General features: G+C 27.1%; 2 protein-coding genes across 2 annotated transcripts in view; both read right to left on the bottom strand.

Moving 5' to 3' along the window:
• LOC113376570 (USP6 N-terminal-like protein) overlaps positions 1 to 13,249 on the bottom strand; it is a 22,120-nt gene extending 8,871 nt beyond the window's left edge. The window contains exons 1-9 of the mRNA XM_026616532.1: positions 12,180 to 13,249; positions 11,381 to 11,447; positions 10,650 to 10,769; positions 9,732 to 9,953; positions 9,206 to 9,484; positions 8,049 to 8,198; positions 7,714 to 7,949; positions 6,322 to 6,404; positions 731 to 911 (exon numbers count right to left, since the gene is read on the bottom strand). Of these exons, the coding sequence (XP_026472317.1) occupies positions 731 to 911; positions 6,322 to 6,404; positions 7,714 to 7,949; positions 8,049 to 8,198; positions 9,206 to 9,484; positions 9,732 to 9,953; positions 10,650 to 10,769; positions 11,381 to 11,447; positions 12,180 to 12,328 (1,487 nt within the window). The 5' untranslated portion in view covers positions 12,329 to 13,249. The remainder of the gene's footprint in view (positions 1 to 730; positions 912 to 6,321; positions 6,405 to 7,713; positions 7,950 to 8,048; positions 8,199 to 9,205; positions 9,485 to 9,731; positions 9,954 to 10,649; positions 10,770 to 11,380; positions 11,448 to 12,179) is intronic.
• A 2,999-nt stretch (positions 13,250 to 16,248) lies between these two features.
• LOC113374774 overlaps positions 16,249 to 25,903 on the bottom strand; it is a 101,393-nt gene continuing 91,738 nt past the window's right edge. The window contains exons 4-8 of the mRNA XM_026614743.1: positions 25,126 to 25,224; positions 22,771 to 22,926; positions 20,701 to 20,864; positions 16,649 to 16,808; positions 16,249 to 16,338 (exon numbers count right to left, since the gene is read on the bottom strand). Coding sequence (XP_026470528.1) covers positions 16,249 to 16,338; positions 16,649 to 16,808; positions 20,701 to 20,864; positions 22,771 to 22,926; positions 25,126 to 25,224 — 669 coding nt within the window. The remainder of the gene's footprint in view (positions 16,339 to 16,648; positions 16,809 to 20,700; positions 20,865 to 22,770; positions 22,927 to 25,125; positions 25,225 to 25,903) is intronic.

Below are 25,903 nucleotides of genomic sequence, written 5' to 3'. Positions count from 1 at the left end.
AACTATGTTTTTTGAACCGGTGACCACTGTAACTCAAAAACCGCTTAGTAATTATAATGAAATTTATACAGCTTTTAGAATACATAATAAACTCGGGCCTGATCGAATGATTTTTATTTTTTCAAAAATTTCAATTTTTTTAAGACCAATTAACTGTTGATTTTTTACCCAAAAACCTAGAAATTTTATTTCTGATGCTGCCATTTTGTTAATTTTTGAAAAAAAAGAAAACCTTCGATCAGGCCCAGGATTATCTATTTATAAAACTATTTTTTTTTTATTTGATTGATTTTAGATGAATCTCTAAGGAGTTATGATGGTCACCGCCAGGACCGTTTTTTGAAACAGAGTCAACAAAAACAGCTATATCTATAACTTTGCGAATATTAATTTTTTTTTCTGAAATTTTTGTTACTTCAAGTTAAAACATTGTATAATGATGCCGTATTAATATTTTTGTAATAAAACATCGTTTAATAACAAAAAAACAATACTGAAAATTCTCATTTTTCCGTACCTTCAAGTACCCCTAACCCCTTAAGCCAACAATAAGACCGAACTGAACTAAATGGGGTTGTGAATCATGCGCTTTCTTATTTTGCGACCAAAATGTCACCAAACTATCACGGAATAATATACTATATACCGGAAAAGTGCATTTGTACATATATAATTCCTTACTTGCATCGCATATAACCGGCATTCTAAACTATGCTTGAGAAAAACTTACCCCTGACTCAGGCTGCCTTCCGAATTATAACTATGCGTGTCCAGGCTGTTGTCCAATGCCTGCGACCTGGCTGCCGACAGTACTGACAAATCAGCCGTACTCGTGACGCTGGTATCAGCAAGAGAATGCCTGGAACATCCCAATAGTGATCCACTTTCTTCAATATCTCCACCTCCTTGCCCTAAAAATAAAGAATGGCAAAACGCCTCGTCCGATGAAAATATTTCATATTTGCATAGATATGTAATGATAAGCAAAGTGTAATAGCAAAAATCAAAGTAATAAAAAAATAATAAAAACCTTGAACCTACCGCATGCAAGCCAATATTTACCACCGATATATAATATGAATAAAACAAACACCAACTTATAACTGTTGAATCACTTTGCTGTTAACACAGAACCAGTTAGTAACCACATTTCAAGTAAAAAAAAGAAAACTATAATTTTAAAGTGCAATAAGGTTAAAATATAATGATAATTGTTATTAATTTTTGTGCAGATAACGGAGCATCACATACAGAGAAGGACCGTTATAAAAGAGCAACAAATTTGCATGTTCAAAAAATTTAATAAAATGTGCTGTCCCTCATAATTAAAAAGCCTAGATTCCGTTATAAATGCTCTACGTGAAAGATCTAAATCAAAATTCCTCATTAAAAATTAGTTTTTTACACAACTAATGGGTAATAATTTTATAATACATAAGCTACTTAATGTACAGAACTTCTGCACTGGCGTGATTCCTAATCTCAAGTAATCTAAAAACATATAATTCTTTTTATCAATTTTTTTTTAAATAATAGCTTTAACTACTGAACTATGAACCAAATCGCAACTTAAAAAAATGAGTTCCAGCTAAAAAGATATATTTGAATGACAAAAGAAATACATATTATGTAATTAACGATGTAACCAGGTAACGATAAAAGAAGTAAAAGAAAAAAAACTGGTAGAAATATGTGTTTTACAAGGGTTCCCAGAACTCAACGGGGACGACAATTCAAATATGGTTTGTAAATTTCAAGGTAAAATTGCACGTTTAACTTAATAGTCAAAAAAATACTGAATTAACACAATTATATTTAATTAAATACAAAAATGAAGCACATATAACTTTATAAAAAAAATGTTGCGTATTGTGTCTGCGTGAAATGATACCATTAAAAATTCATCTGATAATCCATATCAATCAGACATAAAAACCACGTTTATTCTGTTTTGAATTGGAAATCTGCGGGTTTCCACACGAAAATCTAGTCGTGATGATTTTAGAGTAAGAATTTTCTTGGTTCGACATCTTCATTTCAAAATCGTAATTGTATTTTCTGTCCAAATTTTCGAATCGTGATCTGTCGTGATATTCTCGCAAGACTGAAGGATGAAAGGTTCTGGGTAAGGATTTGTATTCTCTTCGTACACGTTTACGTTCTGTGATGAATATTTTAGAAATTAGAAAATCCATTACGAAATAAGGAAAAACTTGCATGGGTTCCAGTTTAAAACAACTCTACATATTATCTATTTATATAATAAAATATATTCAATAAGAAAGTTTAATTGATTTGAAGTGTATAAAATCATAATTTTCTAACAATAAGCAAGTATTTTTTATGAATACATGCAAGTTCCTCATTAACGTCTTTATATGTTTCAATAAATGAAACATTCTTAAACATCAGGAATGTATAAAAGCTTTTCAGATGTATTTACTGTAAATTCAAATAGCATTAAGAAAACATTTGATCACGTAATTACTAATATATAAAGCATCAACAATTAATGGTTTAGCATCAAGAATTAATGGTTTAACATCAACAATTAATAACTTATCGCTTCTTTTACTCTGGTTACTTTGCGATACAAATACAGTGAAAACCCGTTATGACGATTTCCCAGGAACCAGAAACATGTCTTATGCACCATGTCTTATACACCGGCGTAAAGTAGCGTATTATGCGAGTCAAGCCTACTTGTCTTAACGGGGTTCTGCTGTATATAAAAATACGCAATAAAAAACTTTGAAATTGTTTTATGTTGAATCTAACAGGAAACTGAAACTACGTTTAGTAAGCTACTAAATATCAAAGTTTCTAATGAATCTAAATAAATATGATCGTTTTCAATACATCTAATATAAATTTAAGTATGTAACTGAATGTACAATAAAATTTAAAATAAAAAGTGAACAATTAAATATTCTAACTAATCTATTCAAAATAGATAAAAAATATCTACTTCAAAATTAATTCGACCTCATAACGCTTCGCTTTTATAATAATGAAATGAACTAGATGTAAGTGGCATTTCGCCTTAAGAAAAGTTGCACGAACTTTCTCCCATATGTATAAATACTAACATTTAAAATTTCATTCAAAGATTCATTGAATCGTAAAATCGTAAAAAAATAATCATTTTATTAGGAAGAAACGGTCCGACTTTACCAAAAAACTAGAGCACGATTCCTTTTCCTTTCAAGAAGCTTTTGATTTTCCCAAATCGGTTCAAAATTTTTGGCAAAAAGGTTGACACTAGAAAATTGTACTTAACTGCTAATTATAAAAAAAAATTAGAGGTCAGCTAATCAACGAGAGTCCTCACTGAATGCCATCAAATGGCTTTTAAATTGTTGGAATCGGTGCATACGTTTTTGAGAAAACGTCGATAAAAAGTCCATTTATGGATCCCATACGATCACGCATACTTTTTCCAATTTTGGTACGATTCAGAATTACTTGAAACATTGAAAATAATAGCAAATCAGATTTTCTGGCAAAAACAAACTTCTCCGTCAAAAAGTCACCCCCCCTTAGAGCTAAAATATTGCTGGATAACTAAAAATTCATGCGCGAGGTCGAAATTATTAACAAACTAAATAAACACAACTTTGCTCAAAATAAATAACAAAATTACAATCATATTACGTAAAATAATTGTCAAAGTGCACAATAATTATACCATTGAAAAAAAAAAGCGAGCTTGTGAAAAAAAAACATACAGTATACAAATTAGAGCAAACGTACCCCAAATATCTTCAATATTTTGATTACTCGACGCGCGGTAGAACTAAAATAATAATCGAATTTCGGTGTGACTTTTTTATTAAGAAAGTTAAAATATATTATTCTTTTCATATTTAAAACTTAAAATTTCACATAAATGCATGTTGTTTTGTTGAGTACAAAAGAACATATATAAATAATTATTTGGGATATGAACATATATTATAATACTATCGAGAACACAGAAAAACGTTTAATTTTTTGTTAATAACAGATCAAAACAACATCATCCGATATCTCAAAGTGCCCATGTTTCTTATATAAAAGAATTTTATCAGAGTAACGTAGTAAGTAATATGTTTAAGGTACAAATATATTCAGTAGGTAATATCTCATAAGTATAAATTTATTCAAGAGTATTCTATTTCAATTCGAATATGTAAATTATTTTTTTTCCTCATATTTGGATTCGGACAATTTGTTTGCATCAATTGATCAATCAGATGATGCTACTCTCGTATGTACGAATGCTACGAAAAAACATTCTACACCTGTTATTAGTTACTTGTTTAAATTATTGATTATTTATGTTGTGAATTAATTTAACAAAATTTCAATTTTTTTTACCTGGCACCATGATAAAGCGAAAGCTTGCAAAACGTTAAAAATGAGCTTTGTTTATTAAATTTCGTTAAAAGTAAAATATTGGAATCGACTAGAAAAACGATTCAAATGATAATATATATAAACCATTTGAAATATTGATTATTTTAAGTATTTGAATTATGCCTCAAACAAGCTCTCGCTCATATAATTTTATTTGTTGAGAGTGAGTTAAAACGCCTTAAATTGATAGAAGTGATAGGTGCATCTATAAATCATGCTTTTATAGGAAAATTAATTGCATAGTCATGACAAATGATCCAAACGACCATATGAATAGATTTAAAAAAATGTATAAAAATGTTTTCATAAATAAAAGGAATAGAATGTATGAAAATAAAAAATAATGATTTGAGAGATCTAATTTAATGATAGTATATAAATATAAAAATAAAATTTGTATAGAAAATTACATGAGATAATATTAACACATTCATATAAGAATTCTTAAAATTATTGTATAAATATGAATATATACAAGTGATCATAAATGTAACAGAATGGTAATATCTAAATCTGAGTACGGTATATATTTTAAGGGTTTTTGCTTTAATGAATCAATCTCATCATGTTTAATATAAGGTCAAAATAAACAATAAATTGTTATTTTTACAATAACAACTTCAGAAATCAAAAATTATATATATAAAATATAACATTTTGAAAATGTCTTTAAATTAAATACAGAAATACAATAAGAGTCAAAAGGCTAATGAGTGGTGGATAATTTAAAAAAAAAATATGGTTTTCATTTTCAAACTCATAAATACAATCATTTTTGCCTATAACTTCATATGAAATGATTTAGTAATAAAAAAATATATATCAATATGCTACACTAACATTATTCTGAAAGAAACAAAAAAATAAATCTCTCATATATAACATGAGAACACATTTTTTTAAAGTATCAATGATGACAGTGATTTACTACTGAAAAATTGTACTGTTAACTAAAGAGTGGTGACAAAACATTATCACAAAAATACAAAACTATATTAAATCTAATAATACACAAAATAATATATCAATTGATCTACGAAAATGCATTAAAAAATCACGACTTTGTAGTACCTCAAATTTCATAAACAGTACTATTATCAACACAAATACAAAGATATATTGTAGCTATTAAAGATTTTTCTTGTATTTGTTATATTTTCATTATCTTAAATTCATTTGAATTTAAATAAATAAAGAAAACTGATCATTAATTATATTTTGTTAAACCTTGCTAAGTTGTCCGTTTTAGATTTTTGTTTCAAATTATCAGTGAATAATGCTGAAATACGTAATAAATAGTAACAATCACATTATGCGGAATAAAAACGTTTTCAGTAAAACATTGTAAAATAGTAACGATATAATTATAAACATTTACGAAAAATAAATAAATTTTGTATTGTATCTAAAAATTTATTAATATTTTTGTAATATCAAAATGTACTTAATCATAACAAAAATTGATTAAATAAAATTGAATTACAACATTGCAATCCCAAAAGTGAATTATATTTGATTAACAGGTAATATAAATGCAATTTCAGAATATGCAAAGAAAATGCCATTTAAATTCTAATTGTGAAAGCATCAATATTGTAAATTATCTCTTATTCATGAAGAATGAATGAAATACATCTCTACACGTAATTGGGCTAAAATGGATCATGTGCAAAATGAAAATATATTATATATCAATTATTCAAGGATAATTTGAATCAAAAATTTAAAAATTCAACTATCATAAATGCGTTATTTCGACATCGACCCCGCAGTCGCTTATGCTACTAGCAATACTAGAAACGCGCGAACCGCAATTATAGACCGTGGACGCGCCCCCAAGAGTGGAGGCCCCGACACTATTAGAGCGGGTCCTACTAAAATTTTCGGACTCTGAGGTAAGACTATCTATTGTCATCGTCTCACCTGACAGCACACCCGTTCCATCGCCTGGAAGAACCTCAGCCGAGATACGGGCTTCCAGGGCTTCACTGGCTGCCTTTTCCCTTCTGCAAAGAAAAAATTTATATAATTATAATTTATGAAATGATTCAGAAATTTGGTTAATTAAAAAACATACTGAAGAAAGAAGTTTTCTTTGCAAGCAACAATAGAGACAAAGAAATTAAAAATTAAGCAAAATCATTTAAATAAGATGTATATTTAAATTATTATCACACAGCAAACATGAATATTTTTGATACAACAAAATAGCTAGAACTTGTTATTGTGGCTTTAAGTTTATCAGAAGTATAACATCTAATTTTGAAATAAATTTTTATTGATAACAATTAGAAAATCTTAAAAATAATTTGTTTAACAATTCCTTGGGTGGCTTGCTGATTTATAAAGCAGTGTCACTTTTAAGGACAGCACTCCTGTAGTGAAAGGGTTCATCTAACCCAAATATGAATTTAAATATCTCTATTTCTTTAAAAAGAAGTAAACTAAATACAATTTCTTTTACTTTTAAAATTTACAAGCTATTGCCCCTTAAATAGATTATTTAAAATATATTGAATCTTCTTAAAAGGATTACTGAAATCTTTGAAACAATCATACTTTGAATTAGATAAAAAAAATAATTCTAAATCATGAATAACATTTTGTCATACATTACAGTATAGCAAGGTATATATAAACTGTATTTAAAATAATTCAATGAAATTAAAATATTCAGAATATTAAAAGCTAATAAATAAATGCCCATTAAATAAATATGTTATCAAAAAATTGAATAATAAATTTATGGAAAATACTACCTGAAAATAATTCATAAATACAGTATACACCATTCATAAATTAATCAAACAAACAAATAAATTTAAATATAACAATAAGGATGAAAAAGTTAAAACAAATCTAAAATAATCACTTCGAACAACATAGGAATTTAACAACATTTTGCAAAATCATTATTTACAACTGTTAACTCTGTTAAATTATTATTAAAGCTGCATACAATTATTGTTGCAATTAACAATTTTATAACTGGTTTCACATTAAAAGTTTAGAAAAAATATAAATTGTAAGAAAAGAATGATGTGGTTGTAACAATCACTAAAAATACAATTAATGAAAAATGCAATTTCATAAAAATAAACATTTATTCTTAAAAATGCGAAAATAAAAAATAAAATATTCAATACAAACAAATCAAATTATAAAGTAATCAATCAAAATCAAACAAATCAATTAAATATAAGTAATATAAATATGAAAATAAAAATACAAATGCTTTTGATATTGTCTCATGATAGCAAAATGCAGTTAATTCCATAAGTGTAATACATAGAAGTAAAACTTTCACAACTTTACCTCAGAACAATCCCTTCAGTCACACTTTTTTCAGTTGCTGTAAATTCTTGAGTTCTTCTGCCTACTTTTCTTTCAAAAGATTGCTCTCGAATTTCACCAAATTTTCTTTTTGGCAGCTCATGTGGCTGAGGTGGATCAGGCAAGTCTAATTTTGCTCTTTTTAATTCCTCCATATTTCGCTCTAGCATTGTAATCACAGTATCATCATCATATCCAAAATCTTTATGTAACTGCACCTGATGAGTTAAAAAAAAATCCAAACAGTGTTCTACTAAGTAGGAGATGAAATAGAAAATTCACAAGTAATTTTTAACAATCAAACCAGAAGATATTACCTGAATATATTGTACTATTCGATCCATATCTGTTAACCTAAGTATTGCCCTCCTATGCATTTTGAGTATTGTATAAGCCATCCCTGTAATTGCTCTTTCTCCATCCAATAAATATATATCCCAAATTCTTAAACATAAGCTAAACGGCACCTAAAAAAAATACTAAGTTAAAAATTGATTACATGATTAGTTAAACTACAATATTATCACTTTAAATACTTTAGATATTAATGTGATGAATTAAATATTATATAAATCGTATTATTATTGTATAAACTAGTATATATAAAATATTATATAAATCTGAGGTAGATACATATGAGCACAAATAAATTGTAGGCATTGAAAAAACTTATTTGAGTATTAGCATTTTCATAAAATCTCATTGACAAAGTTATGATTTCGTAGATTAATAGCATAAGGCTTAAAGGTCCCCGGGCAAAAAAGCCTACCATCAAGGTCTAGTAAATAAAAATTTAAGATGAGTTGAAAATGCAATTTTACAAGACATAAATTAAATTAATAGTTATTTCAACTCTGATGATGAATTCTTCTAACAAAGTTCCATACAAAAGTTGTATACAGTGCGATCTTTATAAAAATATGCACCTATTAAATATATATTTCACACAGAAAGTATATATTTTACAACAGAAGTTGTAATTATCTTTTTTGTAATAATTGTATTTAAGAAATAATGAGTTTGGTTATGATAACTAGAAATACATACCAAAGAAAAATTTATCATAGTAGTAAAAGTTCATGAAAATTTTTGTTTATTATGTTTACAATACATATTTTGTATTGAGATTATAATTTTTAATTTGCTGTTCAACCCAATAATTAAACTGCATCCCATTGATTAAGTAATGTAGCTATTATCAAAAAGAACTTCCTCAAAATCAAAAATAAAATAGTGGTAACCTTTTTATGGTAGAAAGGTCCAGATGACAAATATTAAAAAAAATAGTTCAATGATGAATTAACTGAACATAGTTCAATAGTTGTTAGATATGTGTTATTTGTTGTGATGTAGTTGGTTTGGTTTCCACAGTGAAATTACTCCAAGTCAAATTGGACCTACCTTACTTAAAAATAACCAGACTCAAAATACACAAAATGTATTATACTTAAATTACTATTACCAAAGCACTTACCCTTTCAACAAAACAAACAAAGAACCACTTTAACGAATATAAAATTGCATCTAATCCATACATATCAAAATGTTTTTTCAATTTAGGCATGAATTTATTTAATATCTTATCATGATGCTCTAGAAATCTACTGAGTTTTGGAAATCCTTCGATGTACAATCCGTGCATGGCATATTTCTTTTCAGTTAATAATACAGATAATGCCCAAAATGCATCTTCTTCATCCATGTACATGAGTAACATTCCAGCAACACCAGACATACCTTGGCAATAACCAACCTGGAAAATAGACAATTTTTTAATCACACATTAGTAAAATTAATCTTTATTGTTTTATGTTGTAACTGCATATTTTGACTAGTCTGCATAAATTCTGCACTTAAAAAAAAAACATTTTAAATGTTCAAAGCATTTAGTATATATGCCCTCCTATTTAGTATATATGAATAGTATCTAAATCTATCTTATAATACATATAAGCTTCAAAATCACAGCTCATCGAATTATATTTTTCCACATTACTAACCTCCATATTATACATGCCATATGCTGTTAGAACATTGAACATTTCTTTTTGTTTCAAGCAATATCGGTCACGATAAGCAATATTATCCCTAAATTGTCTATTTACATCTGAGTCAATTTGCCTCACATCAGTTGACCACTTACGAGCAGCAGCCAACATTGATGAATATACACCTTCCTGATTTTTTCTAACAGTTTCCAAATCAAGTAGTTTACACCATACCTAGGAAGAAAAAAAATTAATATGATAAAAGAATAAAAGTGTAATTTAATTATTATCCTACACATTTGATATATTCATCATTAATTATTGATTATAATCACTATGGAAAGAGAATATGAATATATATTCTTTTAATTTATTATAATAATTAAATTATTATTATAATAAAATAAATTATGTAAATATGTAAGTAAAAGAATGATATTAGTTTTAATGATGACTGTAAATAAATGTAGAAAAAACTAGAATAGATTTTAGTAGAAAATGAACTGGAACATCAAGGCATAACTTTATGGATTGAAACTAGGAACTTGAATGCCATATTTAGAAATTTAGCAAGAGAATTATTAAAATTCATAGTTAATCTGAGAGACACTCATCAATTTTTCATACAAAATATGCTTGTCACAGTAGAAGCCTCAAATTTGAATTTAAAAGAATTTTCGGTGGATAACAACTGAGAACTCTAAGGTTGGGTTAGAAATATATGAACTGATAAAATATTTACATAATTATAAATTATTGATTAGCATGATTGTATATTCAAGTATTAAGAATTAAATAAATAAAAAATAAATATTAATTATTTGAGACAAAATTATGTAGGATTGATTTATTCAGATCTTCAGTTCATTTTAATGTTTCTTATAACAATAAAACTTTACTGCTTTTAAATAAATAAGTAGATAAATGTACCTGACTTCTTAACGAATTTGGAATGCCTTTATATATTCTCCTATGTAATTTATCCTTCGTTGCCGGACTATCCCATTTATTAAGCATTTTAACCCATTTCTTAACACGCTCCATTTCAATCTGAAAATTATGAACATTAATAATTATCAAATTTTGAGATATATGTATATTATATATATATATATATATATATATATATATTTATATTATATATATATATATATATATATATATATATATATTATATTAATTTAGAAATATGAACAAATAGCACTCTTTTTTGCACTAATTTATTACATAATATTAATTTTAAAAACGTTTCGAGACTAGGTTTGTCTCATCATCAGTGTATTATAATTTAAAATCTAAAATATGGAAATATGGAAATTCCATATTTTAGATTTTAAATTATAATACACTGATGATGAGACAAACCTAGTCTCGAAACATTTGTAAAATTAATATTATTTAATAAATTAGTGCAAAAAAAGAGTGCTGTTTTTTCATATTTCTAAATTAATATCTAACCACTCAGAATACATTTGTCAAATATATATATATATATATATATATATATATATATATATATATATATATTTTAAGTTGAAAATCCAATTATTCACTACCCAAATTATTCACAAACTACATAATAACTAAAAAATATAAATATATACATAAATTTCAGATCTTCATTTAATATAAAAATAAACATAATTATTATGTATATATACCTGTTTACTTTTAGCTTCATTTGGGTCATCTTTTCTAGGTAATCTTTTATCATGTATAAATCCATACCTAAACAAAAACAAAAATAGGTCAATTTTGTAAATAAAATATGGTTCCAAAAATATCTTTAAAAAAAAGGGTTGTTTCATTGTTACATGAAAATAGAAATTATCAGTTTTTTAAAAAATAGGCTTGGTTAAAATATAAAGTAGGATATGTTTAATTAGATGATAAACAATACAGGAAAATTTATACATTGTATTATTATTATTTAAACTTTTTGTGGCAGTGTATTACATGAGGTATATGTTGCAGTTTATAATAAATTCAGTGCCAATAAAAGAATAATTACAAAATGTATGTTCAATTCGACTGAGATAACGACTGATTCCATAACAATAATTTTTAGGAATAGTCATAACATCCATAGTAGTTTATAAATAAAATTCACAAATGGTCATAACAAACCGATCGAAATGAAACTTTTATTATTCATATTAACAAAGATTATACTAATATCGAACACCATACAATTATCAAGTATTTTATCAGTTATACTTTTACAATGGTTAATTGTAATGGAAAATTGACACAAAGGAATTGAGATATCCTCGATCACAAATATTCATATTTGTCTGAGTTTGCAGTACATTTGCTGTATTATTCACAAATTATATTGGGAGCATTTAATAACAATCACAGACAAGACAAACTAGAGGCTTCAACAGTCAAGTTAATAGAAGCTACAAAACTCATTAAAAATCTATTGCTTACTAAGTATTTCAAACTTTTCCTTATTACCTATCCATAGCATGATAGACTTCAAACCCCGGATCCTCCCAAGGGTCGATCTCAGCTCCTGGTTCTCGTCCCCTTTCATATTTAAGAAAAATCCTTTCTCGTTCCTCGGCTGCTCGTGCTAGAAGCACGTCTTCATCCTCAGTACTCATTATATCAAATTTAATATATATTTGTTGTATTTTACTATATACATTGAAACTAAACCACAACACATCACTGATTAAAATATTTGCTAATATTTAACAATTAATCATCACAATATATTATTGAATTCTTTGATAAGTCTTAACATTTTGTTTAAATTAGTTTTACTCATTCTTCACTGTGATTAAATAATTGTAACTGTACACATGTTAAAATGCCAACTGTGGGCGTATGATAACGCCTCTAAAATATTTGGCAGGGAATTTTCTTCAAAACGAATTGAAAAATAAACGACGTTTAAGTCATTGTCGGCATTCTTTAGAAAGAAATAAAAACAGAGTTTACAACCACTTTAAAATTGTCACACCGCACACAAAGTTTATGTCTCATGAGGTTCAAATTCAAATCACAAGCATTTGATATTAATTGCAATTTTGTATAATTTATATACCTGACCTTTGACGTATATTAACCTTTTTTCCATTATTAAATTGACAATTCATATTTAACAGCACTTGTAAAGGTACACTGCACAGAATACTTGCTCACTCAACCTGCCATATAAATTATTAAACGTGTTCACGAATTGTTTATGCGTGAAAGTTATTTATAGAAAAGTAACCACTATCTAGTAAATTCAGAAAAAAGTATTTTAGATGTTTCTTTGGCATATTATTGTTTATCAAAAATTACTCAATATGAGGTGCTCGTTGAGATGCAAAAATGTATTTACAATTTACATCCTAGGATTGCGCAAATAAAATGACACATTAATGACATATTTTTTTGTAACCAGATCCGTAAAAAGTACGAGTTAGAAGTGAAATAAATTTGAATGGATTAAAATTTGCTTTTATGTTGATTAATTTAATTTCATTATTTTAAGTGATTTTATTTGCTAAAAACTTCAATTTATGTGATGCCTACTAGCCACACTTCCATTGCTAAATAAATGCAGCGCACACAACGAAAGCACACTGTGTGACCGAGTCTACACCGGCAAATATATGCGACCGTTCATAATTTCATTATACAGTTAGATAAATTTCTTCTGATAATAATAAATAATTATTAATAATACTAATAATAATTCATATTTTCTGTATAATTTTATTTTTATTAATTTTTCGTGCAGTAAATTATAGTTATCGCAAAAAATAGAAAATATTTGCATTTCTTTAAGTTTAAACGTAAAGAAATGCAAATATTTTCGAACATTTTTTCTAAGGTTTTCCAAAATGTTCTAAAGACCTTTTATTTAAGGTCTTTAGAATATTTTGGTTAACCTTAGAAAAAATGGGCATGTTTTGTGTGTGTAAGTGTTTACTACATATTAGACATGTAAAGTTTTGTGTGTGTATATGTAGTAAGTTATATCTTGCATTTTAACGACCTCAGAACATTTTGGCATACCTTAAAAAAAACTGATGTGTGTGTGTGTATGTGTAGTAAGTAAATCAAACATAAGCACACAAAGTTATCTGATATTTTATTAATAAGTGAAAAATTAAAAAAAAATTTTTTTCAAAAGTCATTTTTTTCAAAAATTCTCAAAAATTTTATTTTTAAAGTTTTTCAAGAATCTTTAAAACTCATACAGTTAGATAAATTTCTTTTGATAATAATAAATAATTATTATTAATAATACTAATAATAATTCATATTTTTTATATAATTGTATTATTATTATTTTCTCACGCGGTAAATTATAGTTATCGCAAAAAAATCGAAAATGAAAATTTTCTGCTCATCTTACGTTTTAAGGTCTTCAGAACATTTTGGAAAACCTTAGAAAAAATGTGCGTGTGTGTGTATGTATGTGTAATAAGTGTATTAGACATATGCACACAAAGTTATCTAATATTTTATAGAGATTTTATTAATAAGTAAAAAAAATTATAAAAAGGTTTTTTTTTTCAAAAATTCTGAAAAATCTAATTTTTAAAATTTTTCAAAAATCTTTAAAACTTTTATTTTATTTTTATAAACTTTCCGTATAGAGTAATTGCAAAAAAATGGAAAATAAATATTTTTGCATATCTTTACGTATGTATATTAGACATATGCACATAAAATTATCAAATATTTCATAGAAATTTTAATTACAAATACAATATTTGGTTCCATTTTTATAGATTGTGTACCAAGATTTATAAAGTTTAAAGTTTACTTATATTGTTCAAACAATTGTCCTCAACATTTTTGGCAGCATAGATCAACTGACTTGTACGGATTTAAAAATTTTCAGAAAAGTCGATTTTTTTAAAAAAATTCAAAGTTTTTCAAAAAAAAAATTCTTCAAAAAGTCGTTCTTTTTCAAAAATTCTTAAAAATGTAATTTTCAAGTGTTTTCAAAAATCTTAAAAACTTACAAACTACGCTACGGTAAGTTCCAGCAATTTGCCTTAAGGCACCAGTGGTTAATTATTGTAATGCATTACATATAATATGAATATAAACATAAATTTGCATTTATTGAAGACCGTTATACGCGTTAATTTTTCATAACGTGCACATTGATAAACGTGTAAATATAATATTTATAAATTAATTATTTGAAACAAATTTTTACATTGAAACATTTATTGTATTTTATTAATTTCCCGAAGGGTTTTCACCAGAACATCCGATTCCGATTTGGAATTTTTTTATTTGGACGTTTGAAGTCAATCTGAATCGTTTGGCACCAAAATTGAAAATGTATACGATTGTGAATGTGTATGTAAGATAATATTTGAACTCTCGACTTCTTCCCAAAAACAGCTAGACCGATTTTAATTGTTTTTTATCCACTCCAAGCTTCAATAACTAGATAACATCGTAGTCTATAAGGCGAAAGTGAGGACATTGAAAATCAAAACAAAAGAAAAAGAATGGGAAAAAAGGTTAAATAAATAAATAAATAATAATTAAAAATAATAATATTAATAATAATACGGACTCGTGTCTAAATTGAAAAATTTACTTTCTTTCTAATTAGTAGATACGTACAAAATTTCTCGTCAACGTTTTCGCCAAAAATCCGGAACCGGTTTTGGAAATCAAAAAACTGGTCGAAAGATCAGCTGGGTTAAAGAGCAGCCGAGCCGTTTCTTTCTAATTATATATTATTTTTTTTTTTAATATTTAATTATGAAAATTCATGCAGAGTGAAATAATAAACTTTATTTTCAAAATGAAGTAAATATTTTATAATCACATATACATATCGGAAACTTCATGTAACTGAAGGCAAAATGCCACTTACAGCTAGTTTTACAGCTAAGTAATGTTAAGCATATACTATTCATTCTGATCACTTTATACAAAATATATGTACTTTTCATATTACTTATAAAATTATTCGGCCAACAACTATACTTTATCATTGCATTATATCAAACTTGATTATTTAACACATGTTTTTGCGCCGATAATGAAACTCAGAGTGAAAAATGTACAAATCGTTGAGTTTATTTACTAAATTGATTCAATTCAAATATCGACGATTTGCTTTTCATAGTTTCGATATTTATTAAATTAATTTATAATTTAACATTCCCAAATTCAAGCTTAGCAAAAGCTCGACTCGCACTACAAGCGTACTCCGATCGAATCCCGGTCGAGTTTTATACACAAATAAAAGAAATGATTTAGACTTAAAAAATTGTCGTGTATTAGATATTAGTACAGGATTTAAAGAAAATGAAAAAAAATTAACGATAAAAAATAAGAGAAAAAAAATCTTGTAAAGTATTTGCGACCGAAAACATTATACATGTATCAATATATTTATAACTAACAAATATCATACAAGGCATGAGAGAACATCTAATAAAATACATTTTTAAACACGTAAAAATAGCTATAATTAATTTAATACTATAACAAAATAGGATGCAAATACATATAAATGAACACACTTTTCACAGTAATATATATTTTATTAACCAAATTTATTTTGAAAAACAACAGGAAATTGTTTCTTGCTCTCTTTTGTCCAATCGCTGAATAGTGCTGGATAATTTAATATTATCTGCAAATATAATTAATTATCAATATTAATTAATTTTTCAAACTGATACCAATAACACCCAAAAATGAAAAGGAACTTGAATAACAGTCATGTTACTGAAAAAAAAAAATAATTCGAGAAAAATAAATAAAATTTAATAAATGAATAACGTCTATTCTGACCAAAAGTTTGTAAACTGGTTTTAGTATTCTCAAAATAATTTCTTTATTTTATCTATAGAAAAAAATCAAACTGAGACTCGAAACGTATGATATAATGTAGAAACTAACAAAACATATATGGTATTAAAATAAAGAAATGGAGAAATTACCGGATCCAAAGTTGGCAGCCACAGATGATCAATATCATCCAGGATCAGTTTGTCTTCGTGCAACCATGCATCCAAAGATTTTGGCTGGTGTCTGAAGTTCGACGAAAAGATAGAAGTGTGCGAATGCGGTTCTATTAATGTAGGGAAGAGCAGTGATGGCCTAGTGATAAAATATGCAAAAATTAAAATAGATAAAGTTTTTACATTTTTTTTAACTTCCCGTAGGGTAAGTTATAGTAATCGCAAAAATTTTTTTATATATCTTTACGTTTCAGAGGTTTCTGAATATTTTGGCATACCTTAGAAAAAATGAATGTATGTGTGTGTGTATGTGTGTATATGTGTTCGGATACAAATTTTCGTCGACGATTTCGGGAACACGGATGAAGCGATTTGAATAATTCAAAAAACATTTTACTTGTATTAACAAGATGAAGAACTGATCAAATTTTCATGAAGTAAATTTTCATAAAAATCATTAGACATATGCACATCAAATTACCAGATATTTTATAGAGATTTTAACAATAAGTATAAATTTTGTTTAAATTCCTGTGGGTTCCGTACCAATGCTTATCGTTAGACGGCGGCGCGGCGCTTACGCGCTTCGAAATTTCGTCTCTATGCAGTTAAAGCAGTACGATTGCTTTGAAAAAAAGTTCAGAATTTCCAAAATATTTCAAAATACACTTTTCTTCATAAAGTCTTCTTTTTAAAAAAAAGTAAATTTTTGTCAAAAGTTTATAGTTTCTCAAAAATCTAATTTTTCAGAGAAATTTTTTTTCAAAAATGTTAATCTTTTTTTATAAAAAAATAATTTTGGGTACGGAAAGTTCCAGCAATTCGCCTTAAGGCACGATGCCATGCGCCCCACTGTTTATTATCAACACATTTAGTAACTATTTTGTTACATTGAAAAAATGGCTGTTTTGGAAGGGAACCCATGATTTTTTCTTTGCTATTTATGACATATTTTTTTCTGGTTGTGTGTAGCATAGTTATGTGTGGCCAATTGCGTTCGCTAAATAATTATATTTGAAACTAGTTGCTAATGGCATTCTACCTTAAGGCAAATTGCATGAACTTCCTGATATCTGTAAATAATCGATTCAACATGAACCACCTGTCTACTTGTACATGATTGCCTACAGAAGTATTTACTTTTGTACATGTTTACTTTTCTACTTGTTCACTTTTAATCTGGCCATGAGTCTACTTGTCTACTTGTCTACTTGTCTACCTGTCTACCTATCTACAAATATACCAATCTACGCTCTATCAGTCTATTTCCGTATCAGCATACCTGTTGATCTGTATATCTTTCTATCTATCTACCTGCTCACTCTACTATTTTTCTATATTTCTGTTTATCTGGCTACTTGTGTGCTAAAATGTTCAGAATACTTTGAAAGGTTAATATACAAAAAAATTTATTTTCATAACTTTATCTTACGGAAAGTTAAAAATATATCATCAATGTTCATTCAGAACATGAATGTTCACACTTCTGACGACATTTTATTAAAAGGAACCACTTTAGTTAAATTATATTCACGGTCATTTGATTCATTCTATTGCTGATAATAATGAATAAAATTACACATTTTGTGGTTTACAAAGATAATACAGTCAGCGACAAGCAAAATATTATTACTATATTTTTAATTTTCTTTTTTAGTAATCAGATTTGACGTGTTTTATGAGCTATTGTGATGTTACTTCCTTGAAGTGCTATTAGAAGGCAACCTAGAGGTTGTCTTTTCTTTCTTGGTGATAAGATATTATTAGACATAAGATATAAGTAAAGATATAAATATTCAACAATCCCCCGTAAAACTATATTTTTACGTTAAATCAGATTTATATCTATATTTTCAAGTGAAAACTGATATCACTGCTGCTAGATATCAGGTTGTCAGGAAATAGAACGTTCGAGGTTATATTTGTGGTTGCAATGCTTCTTAGCGCAGTGCCAACGCAAGGTCTCGTAAAATACTATTGTTTTTAAATTGAGGTAAAACCATATTTTTACAAAACAATTCTTAAAAAAAACTTCTGTAATTATACGAAAAATTGCTGGGTCTATTGTGGATAATAGTGTAATTTATCGCGGTTTGAAAAGTGAGTCATATCAAATGATAAAAACTTTTGTTCAAATAATTTAAATAGTTGGATTGCATAAAATTCAATCATTTATATTTTTAACCAGATTGTAACGTCGTTACTGACCTCGACTCTATTTCATAAAAGATAATCAGTAATGAGTGTGAAAACAATCGGGCAATATTTATAAAAACATTGTAGATTTTATAACAAATGCTTGAAATATACAACAGAGTTATCATTTGAATTACTGATATACACTTGTAGATACAACATACATTGATTTGAAGCATGATAAGATCCGATTAAATTTCTTATGAATTATTATCAATGAAACGCAATTAAAGGCAATATATAATATTTTCTTTCTTCATAGCCATTAATTTCTTTTATATAAAGCCTTATTGTTAGTCACCGAACACGTTTATAGAGAAGAAAAATAGAGAAATCAGTGAAATTAAGTAAAAATTGCAGACCTCTTACACCATGAATCTGACTACGGGAAGAACTCCAATAATAATAATAAAAATAATAATAATAATAATAATAATAGCAATAATATATATATATATCGTCATAAAGGAAAATACAGGGAACTGAAAGCATAAGCAAGGAAGAATGGTAGCAGAAATTTTGAAAAAAAGCATAAAAGTGAATAAAAAAGAATTTAATGAAAATAAAATATCAATGGGAATAATTATGAACAATAAATAAATATAATAAACAATAGAAGTGAAGAAAATTATAGAATTGTGGTGCTCACCATGCACCTGCCTTTGGCATTATTGTTATTATACAGGGTATCCCAGAACTCGATGTCAAGCAGAAACGGGGTAATAGTATTGATTGTAACTATCATTAAAAAATTTTAGAAAATATTATCCCATGCAGTTTCAAAATTACGCGCCTTCAAGTACAACCTAGAGCCTTGGCAAATTGTAACCATTTATTGGTTATTGTGGTTAATTTTTATTAATTCTGTTTATTTGAACTTTGAAATCGCAAATAACACTTTTTAGGACCATAGTCAAAAATAACGACACAATTGCACTTCTTAATTTTTAGAAATAAGACTATTAGTTGAATTATGAATTTATTTTTTTTCAAAATTGGTCGACTTTATAAAACGTACTAAAGTGCCTTGACAAATTGCGTTGAAAGTTCGCATTTTAATCAAGATTGCAAAAATTTGTACAATACTTGTTGGTTTCATTCTAAACAAAACGAGTAAAAAAATAAAGACCAAAAAAAAACAATATGTGCTAAAGCATTTTACTTAATGCCGGTTCAAGTGTTTTTTTATTCAATGAGCAAAACAGAAACATTTGAAGTGTTTATGAGTCAAATGCAAAAATATTAGCAAAAATCGTGTCATTTTTGTGTTTTTATTAATTTTTCTCGATTTTTAAGTATAAATCTAACAAGTACACAGAGATGTGGATAGAGTTACTAAATAATCCTTTCATCATCATATTTGCTTTTTTTATATTTATGTCTTTTTTAACTTTTTTGTATATATTTTAACAGCAATCAGAACAATGTTTTTATTAGTTTATGTATCTTGAACTCGTATTTCTATGTTTAGACATTGTTTTACGATGGTAAAAAGAAGGACTGAAAGAATTGCAAAGATGAAGAATACATATGATTAATGATCTACGCAAGAAGGAAAATACAGGGAACTGAAAGCTGAATACGTATAACTCTAAGAGTGATGGCATATATATGTTGCAGCAATGCCCACCAAATCCTATTTACACTTGTGATCATATACCTCACTTAAGATATATAACCTCAAGTGAAAATTTGATATCATACTGCTTGATATCGAGTTGGCCGAGGTTGGAATCGAACACGGAACTAGTTGATGCAAGGCCACTGCATAATAACTGGTTAAACCGTTTAAAAAAATAAAATTAAAAAATAGCATCTATTACAAAATATCAAACCTATATTGTTGCGGTCGATGAGGTTCCCTTATTACATAAGTCGTGTCCACGGTCTGCGGGAAGTGATTCAGTTCTCTTCCATAAAAAGGCACGTAACGGCCATCGATTGCTTGGAACACTTTTATTACTTTGACGCTTCTTTGTCGACTTTGATACGGGAAAGCCTGAAGGAGAAATTTATTATTGATTTAGTAGATAATTTAGTACATCTTTCAATGCCATATGATATACAGATACATACATGTTGCAAAGGCATTATACCTTGATCATAAATGATAACAAAGTTTGTGAGGATGAATTCAAAATAATGCGGAGATAAATAAAAATTACCAGTAAATTAAAAATTATAAATAGTCATAACGTACTCTCGATATCGTCGACGAAAAGTTGTATACGCACATTCATACATACATACACACACACACACACACAAACATAAACCCATTTTTTCTCCGATGCAAAATGTTCAGAAGGCCTTGAAATGTGAAGATAAGCTAAACATTTCATTTTTTTTTATTATAACATTAAATATTAAGATAACTAATGAAGAAGTGCTGAGAAGAGTGAAAAAATGAATTCTAGATAGAATCACTAAATAAAAAGGAAACTGGATTGGACCCAGTTTGCAAAAAGAGTGCCTCCTGCACGATGTCGTCGAAGGTAAAATAGAAAGACTGAAAAGGGCTGGTAAGATGAAGAATGCAGATGATTGATGATTAACGCTGGAAGAGAAAATACAGGGAACTGAAAGCCGAAGCACAGGACCAGGAAGCATGGAAGCGTAGATTTGGGAAGAAAAATGTGTAAAAATGTATCAAAAATAGTGAATAATGTTAATAAAATGATAAGTGGAATAATAAACAAGAGAGGAAAAGGGAGTCATTGATTTGTAGTACTCTCACACCATGGACCTGCCTTCGGGCAGACTACCATTTGTTATCATTATTACTATAACTTAGGGGACGTCCATTAATCACGTTATAGATTTTTTAAGAATTTTTGGACTCCCCTTCTTCTTGGTGATGGGTGATGATATTCAAAATTACCCCCTCCGCCACCAAACATCACGTGTTTTTTCCGTTACGAGAAAAAACTGTAATTTTTTGAAAATGTTTGGATTTTTTTTAAAAAAAATCATTCAATCAATTATTATACCTCCTCCGTCACGTGATATTTCGTGATTTTTCGTCAAACCTCCCCTCTCCATAAAAACCTCACGTGATTAATGAACGGCTTCTTATTATATGGGAAGTTAAATATAGATTATATTAGAAAATAAAATTGAACTAATAAAAGACGAGTAAAAATAAATTATATTAGATAATAAAATTGAACAAATAAGAGACGAGTAAAAATTCTGCAATATTCAAAAAAATCTATGGCTAATATCGATCACTCAACAAACTACTAATATTTTTTAATATGCAATTTCAAAAATAAATTCATACGAGTATTTTTATGTTGATTCCCTATATACAATACAAGTATTAAATATATCTTACTATTTTTCAAGCAGGCATTAAGTAAGGTGTGTCCAAGTAATTTGGACAAGTTCAAATTGTGAAAATAGAAAGCACATTCCACAGATTTTTATTACCTATTTGATGTCACTAGGACTATAGAGTGACCATAAATCATAAGAAATAGTCTCATTTGTCCCAATTTAGGTTTAGCGTGTTTTGAGAAGTTTTCACGATGATGGATTTCAAATCTAATAATGTTTTTCAATAGAATTTTAATATTAACCATGTTTTACCATGTTAGAGAAATAAATATATTTAACTATTTTTCAAGCAGACTTTTATTTAGTGTAGTCGAGTCATTTTGCCAAGTTTTTATTTTATTTGTTTATTTTACATGGCTGTGGATCTTTCGATCATTACGCCAATTATATAATTTCATCATTTTGCCAAGTTCGAACAGTGAAAATAAAAAACACATTCCACAGTTTTTTGATATCACAAGGGCTATAGAGTGACCATACATATTGAATCAATATTCTCATTTGTTCTAATAAATAAATTGCATTCATCACGATGATTCATAATATAACATTAGGAATGGTTTTACCTCGTGACTTCTATGTTCTAGTAAAATGCCATCAGGAATAGTGATTCCTTGTTTATTGAGCTGGTTCAGAGCAAGTCTGTCTGCACGAAATGCAGAAGTAGGAATTCTTCCTCCGGAATGTGGTTGAACTTGCTCGCGGAAAATTTGACGTTTTTGCTATAAAAAAATTGATACATCATATATATATATATATATATATATATATATATATATGGTAGTATTTAAATATTTCATATGATAATTTAAATATTATTCTCATTAATAAATTAATAGTGTGCTGAACCGGTTCGAATTATGAATAACCATGTAGTTCGAGATATAATAATGATTATGATAAATATTTACCATACAGGTGAATATTATCACGTTTTTATACTGCATTTTTAGAAATAACATAAGAAGACCCAAAAAATGTTGGACTATGAACCTGCCTTAGCCTAAACTAGATAATGGGTATTGATAACTCACTGGAGTAATTAGTTATTTTTTTAAATTACATTAGCTTTATTTAAATCTTATTATAATAACTTATATATTATATTAACACATATATATTTTTAATTTGTTTGCCACAAATAATATATCGTAAAAAAATAGTCAAGAAAATAAATAAAAATACATTTAATTTAAACTCGAAAAATATTCTCAAGCTATGTTCAACAATAAAAACTTAAAATAAATACGTTTGAAAATAGCTTCTATTTAAAATAATAAAAAATGCAAACGAGATGTTACCATCAATAACAAAAAATAAAAACTAGTCAGTTCAGGATTCAGTATTCCAAAAAGACAACACATCCAGTTATGGTGCTACATAAAAATTTGTTGCTATAAAATTTAACTTCATACTTTTTTGTTATTATTTCATTTATATTTGAGTTGTTTTTTCCAACAAGTCAAAGTAGTATACAATGTACCTTTTCGGCGGACTATTGTAAATCCATTAAATTTACTGATGTCCTATACTGGACAGTTGTAAATAAAAGAGTTAATAAAAAAAAAAAAAAAAAAAATATTTATATAACTTATTTTTACTCTTACTCAAATGTATTTTTTCATTTAAAGCAGAAGTAGTACTGGTAACGTTTACTCATTCTCATTTATTTATTATATTATTTTTATTATATTTGGTAAAAGTTCACTAAGATTAGTAGTAAATTATATGGTCAAATAAAAAAAGACTTCTAATTTATATATATTGCCTCATTAGGAGCACTCTCAGTATTAATAATATAAAATTTGCCATTTAATTTTAATTATGAAATTAAATCATTAAACCGTTTTTAGTTGTCAGTGTTACACAAATATTCAAAGCTAAGTAGTAGCTGATTTATCCAATGATATTTAGTTTCTTAATAGATATATAATATAAATATTCATGCTATTTAAAAATATAATAAATATTCATATCATATATTCAAAAGATTAAAAATAAAGTTTTTTAAATAGCTCACTTCTCAATAACAAATAAAAAGAAATAGAGGCTTACATTATAAACAATCTTAGAATTGATATTATGTATAAATATTTTCAATTAATTTTTTCAAACAATTTAGTTGAAGCAAGAAATAAAAATAAAAAACCAGCCAGTTCAGAATATAATTGTTGACTCATTAGAAATAATTCCTAAATTAGTATAAATAGTATAAATATAGATAAAATAAATATTACTACATTACTATAACTATAATTTATTAAATAATGTTTAGTTTCAAATAAGTAACCAGTCAGAGAAAATAAAAACTAGCTAGTTTAAAGTGCCCGACGGAAATATGAAAATGTATATAATGTTCATAAATTATTAAAAAAGGTATAAATATAACCTTATTGGAAACAGTCTTTCAATTAGTATAAATAGTATAAATAACGTATAAATTAGTATAATATTATAAATATAAAAAGTATGAATATTGTCAATTAATTTGAATTTTGGACACAAATAATTAAAGAGGGTATTTTGGTCTAGAGGCATAAAATATATGCGACTTTTTAAAGACTGTAAAAAAAGACAATCAATATTTATGCTATACTTTTTTCAAGTTTTTAAGTAATGTTTTGAGAATCAAGACGAAGAATAAAAATTAAAAATATTCATAAAGTTTTTATGCTAGAAAGCGATAAAGTAGGGTGTTATGATTTCCTTAAAATTGGTAACCAAAACTGAGGTTCATAGAAAAAGCTTCAATACCTTTACTCTCGGTCCTCAGACCTCCGATTTTCCACAGATGCTTCATAGTAAATTTCAAAGAAAGCATTTGTGATTGAATTCTCGATTATATTATAGAATGCAGTACCAACTGCAGTTCTATTAATAATTTCGAGATCGTCGATATTGTAAATTCGCTTTCACTTTACCTTGGCCGAGGCATTGACGGGAAGCCACGTGCTCATGCACAATGCGATGCACAGTGCAATTAGGGTATGGAAACGCGTGTCCGCAACTGTTCGTGACATCTGAGGAAAATAATGAATATTAATTACAACAACTCATAGATAAGCATACTTTATTTTATCTAGTATATTTGAAATGTATAAATATTAATTCAAAAATAGTTTTAACTAGTTAACTGTGGCGCGCTCATTGAACTGTGTGCACAGTTTTATGCTCAGAAAAATTCATATGCTTAAAAGACTCAATTTGAGAATAACTTTTTTTTAAAAAACTTGTAATGTAAATAATAGGCAATGAAACAAGATTTGTTATAGACATGACGAGTATACTCGTCAATAAACAAAATTCTGCTATTTCTCAATGGGTATACTCGTCAATTACAGTTAAATGGTTGATAATAAAATTTCAGAAATTTCTAAAAAATAGCTCTATCTATTTTTTATTTTTGATCCTATAGGGTATGGCGGGGCACAAAGGTCCAATTTGATTTTAAGTAATCATAACTGTCTAAACCAACTGAACTACATCACAACACATAACACGTATAAAATAAGCAACAAGAACTATATATAATAAAATTCTCAGAAAGTTCCTAATAATAAAAATGTGTTTCCTAATAGTTTCAAAAATTTGTCACATGGTCCGTTTTACACCACAGGCAAGGTAAAATGGTACGACCAGGGAGCAAACAAAACCAATGTCTTATTTTGAATTTTCAAGGAATTTTCAAGCAATTTTCAA

Source organism: Ctenocephalides felis, unplaced genomic scaffold (assembly GCF_003426905.1).
Source record: "Ctenocephalides felis isolate EL2017-DRISC unplaced genomic scaffold, ASM342690v1 CF-g0.4_SCAFFOLD_01886, whole genome shotgun sequence".
Taxonomy (NCBI): domain Eukaryota; kingdom Metazoa; phylum Arthropoda; class Insecta; order Siphonaptera; family Pulicidae; genus Ctenocephalides; species Ctenocephalides felis.
The sequence above is the reverse complement of the archived record's forward strand: the minus strand, read 5'-3'. Positions and strand labels throughout refer to the sequence as shown.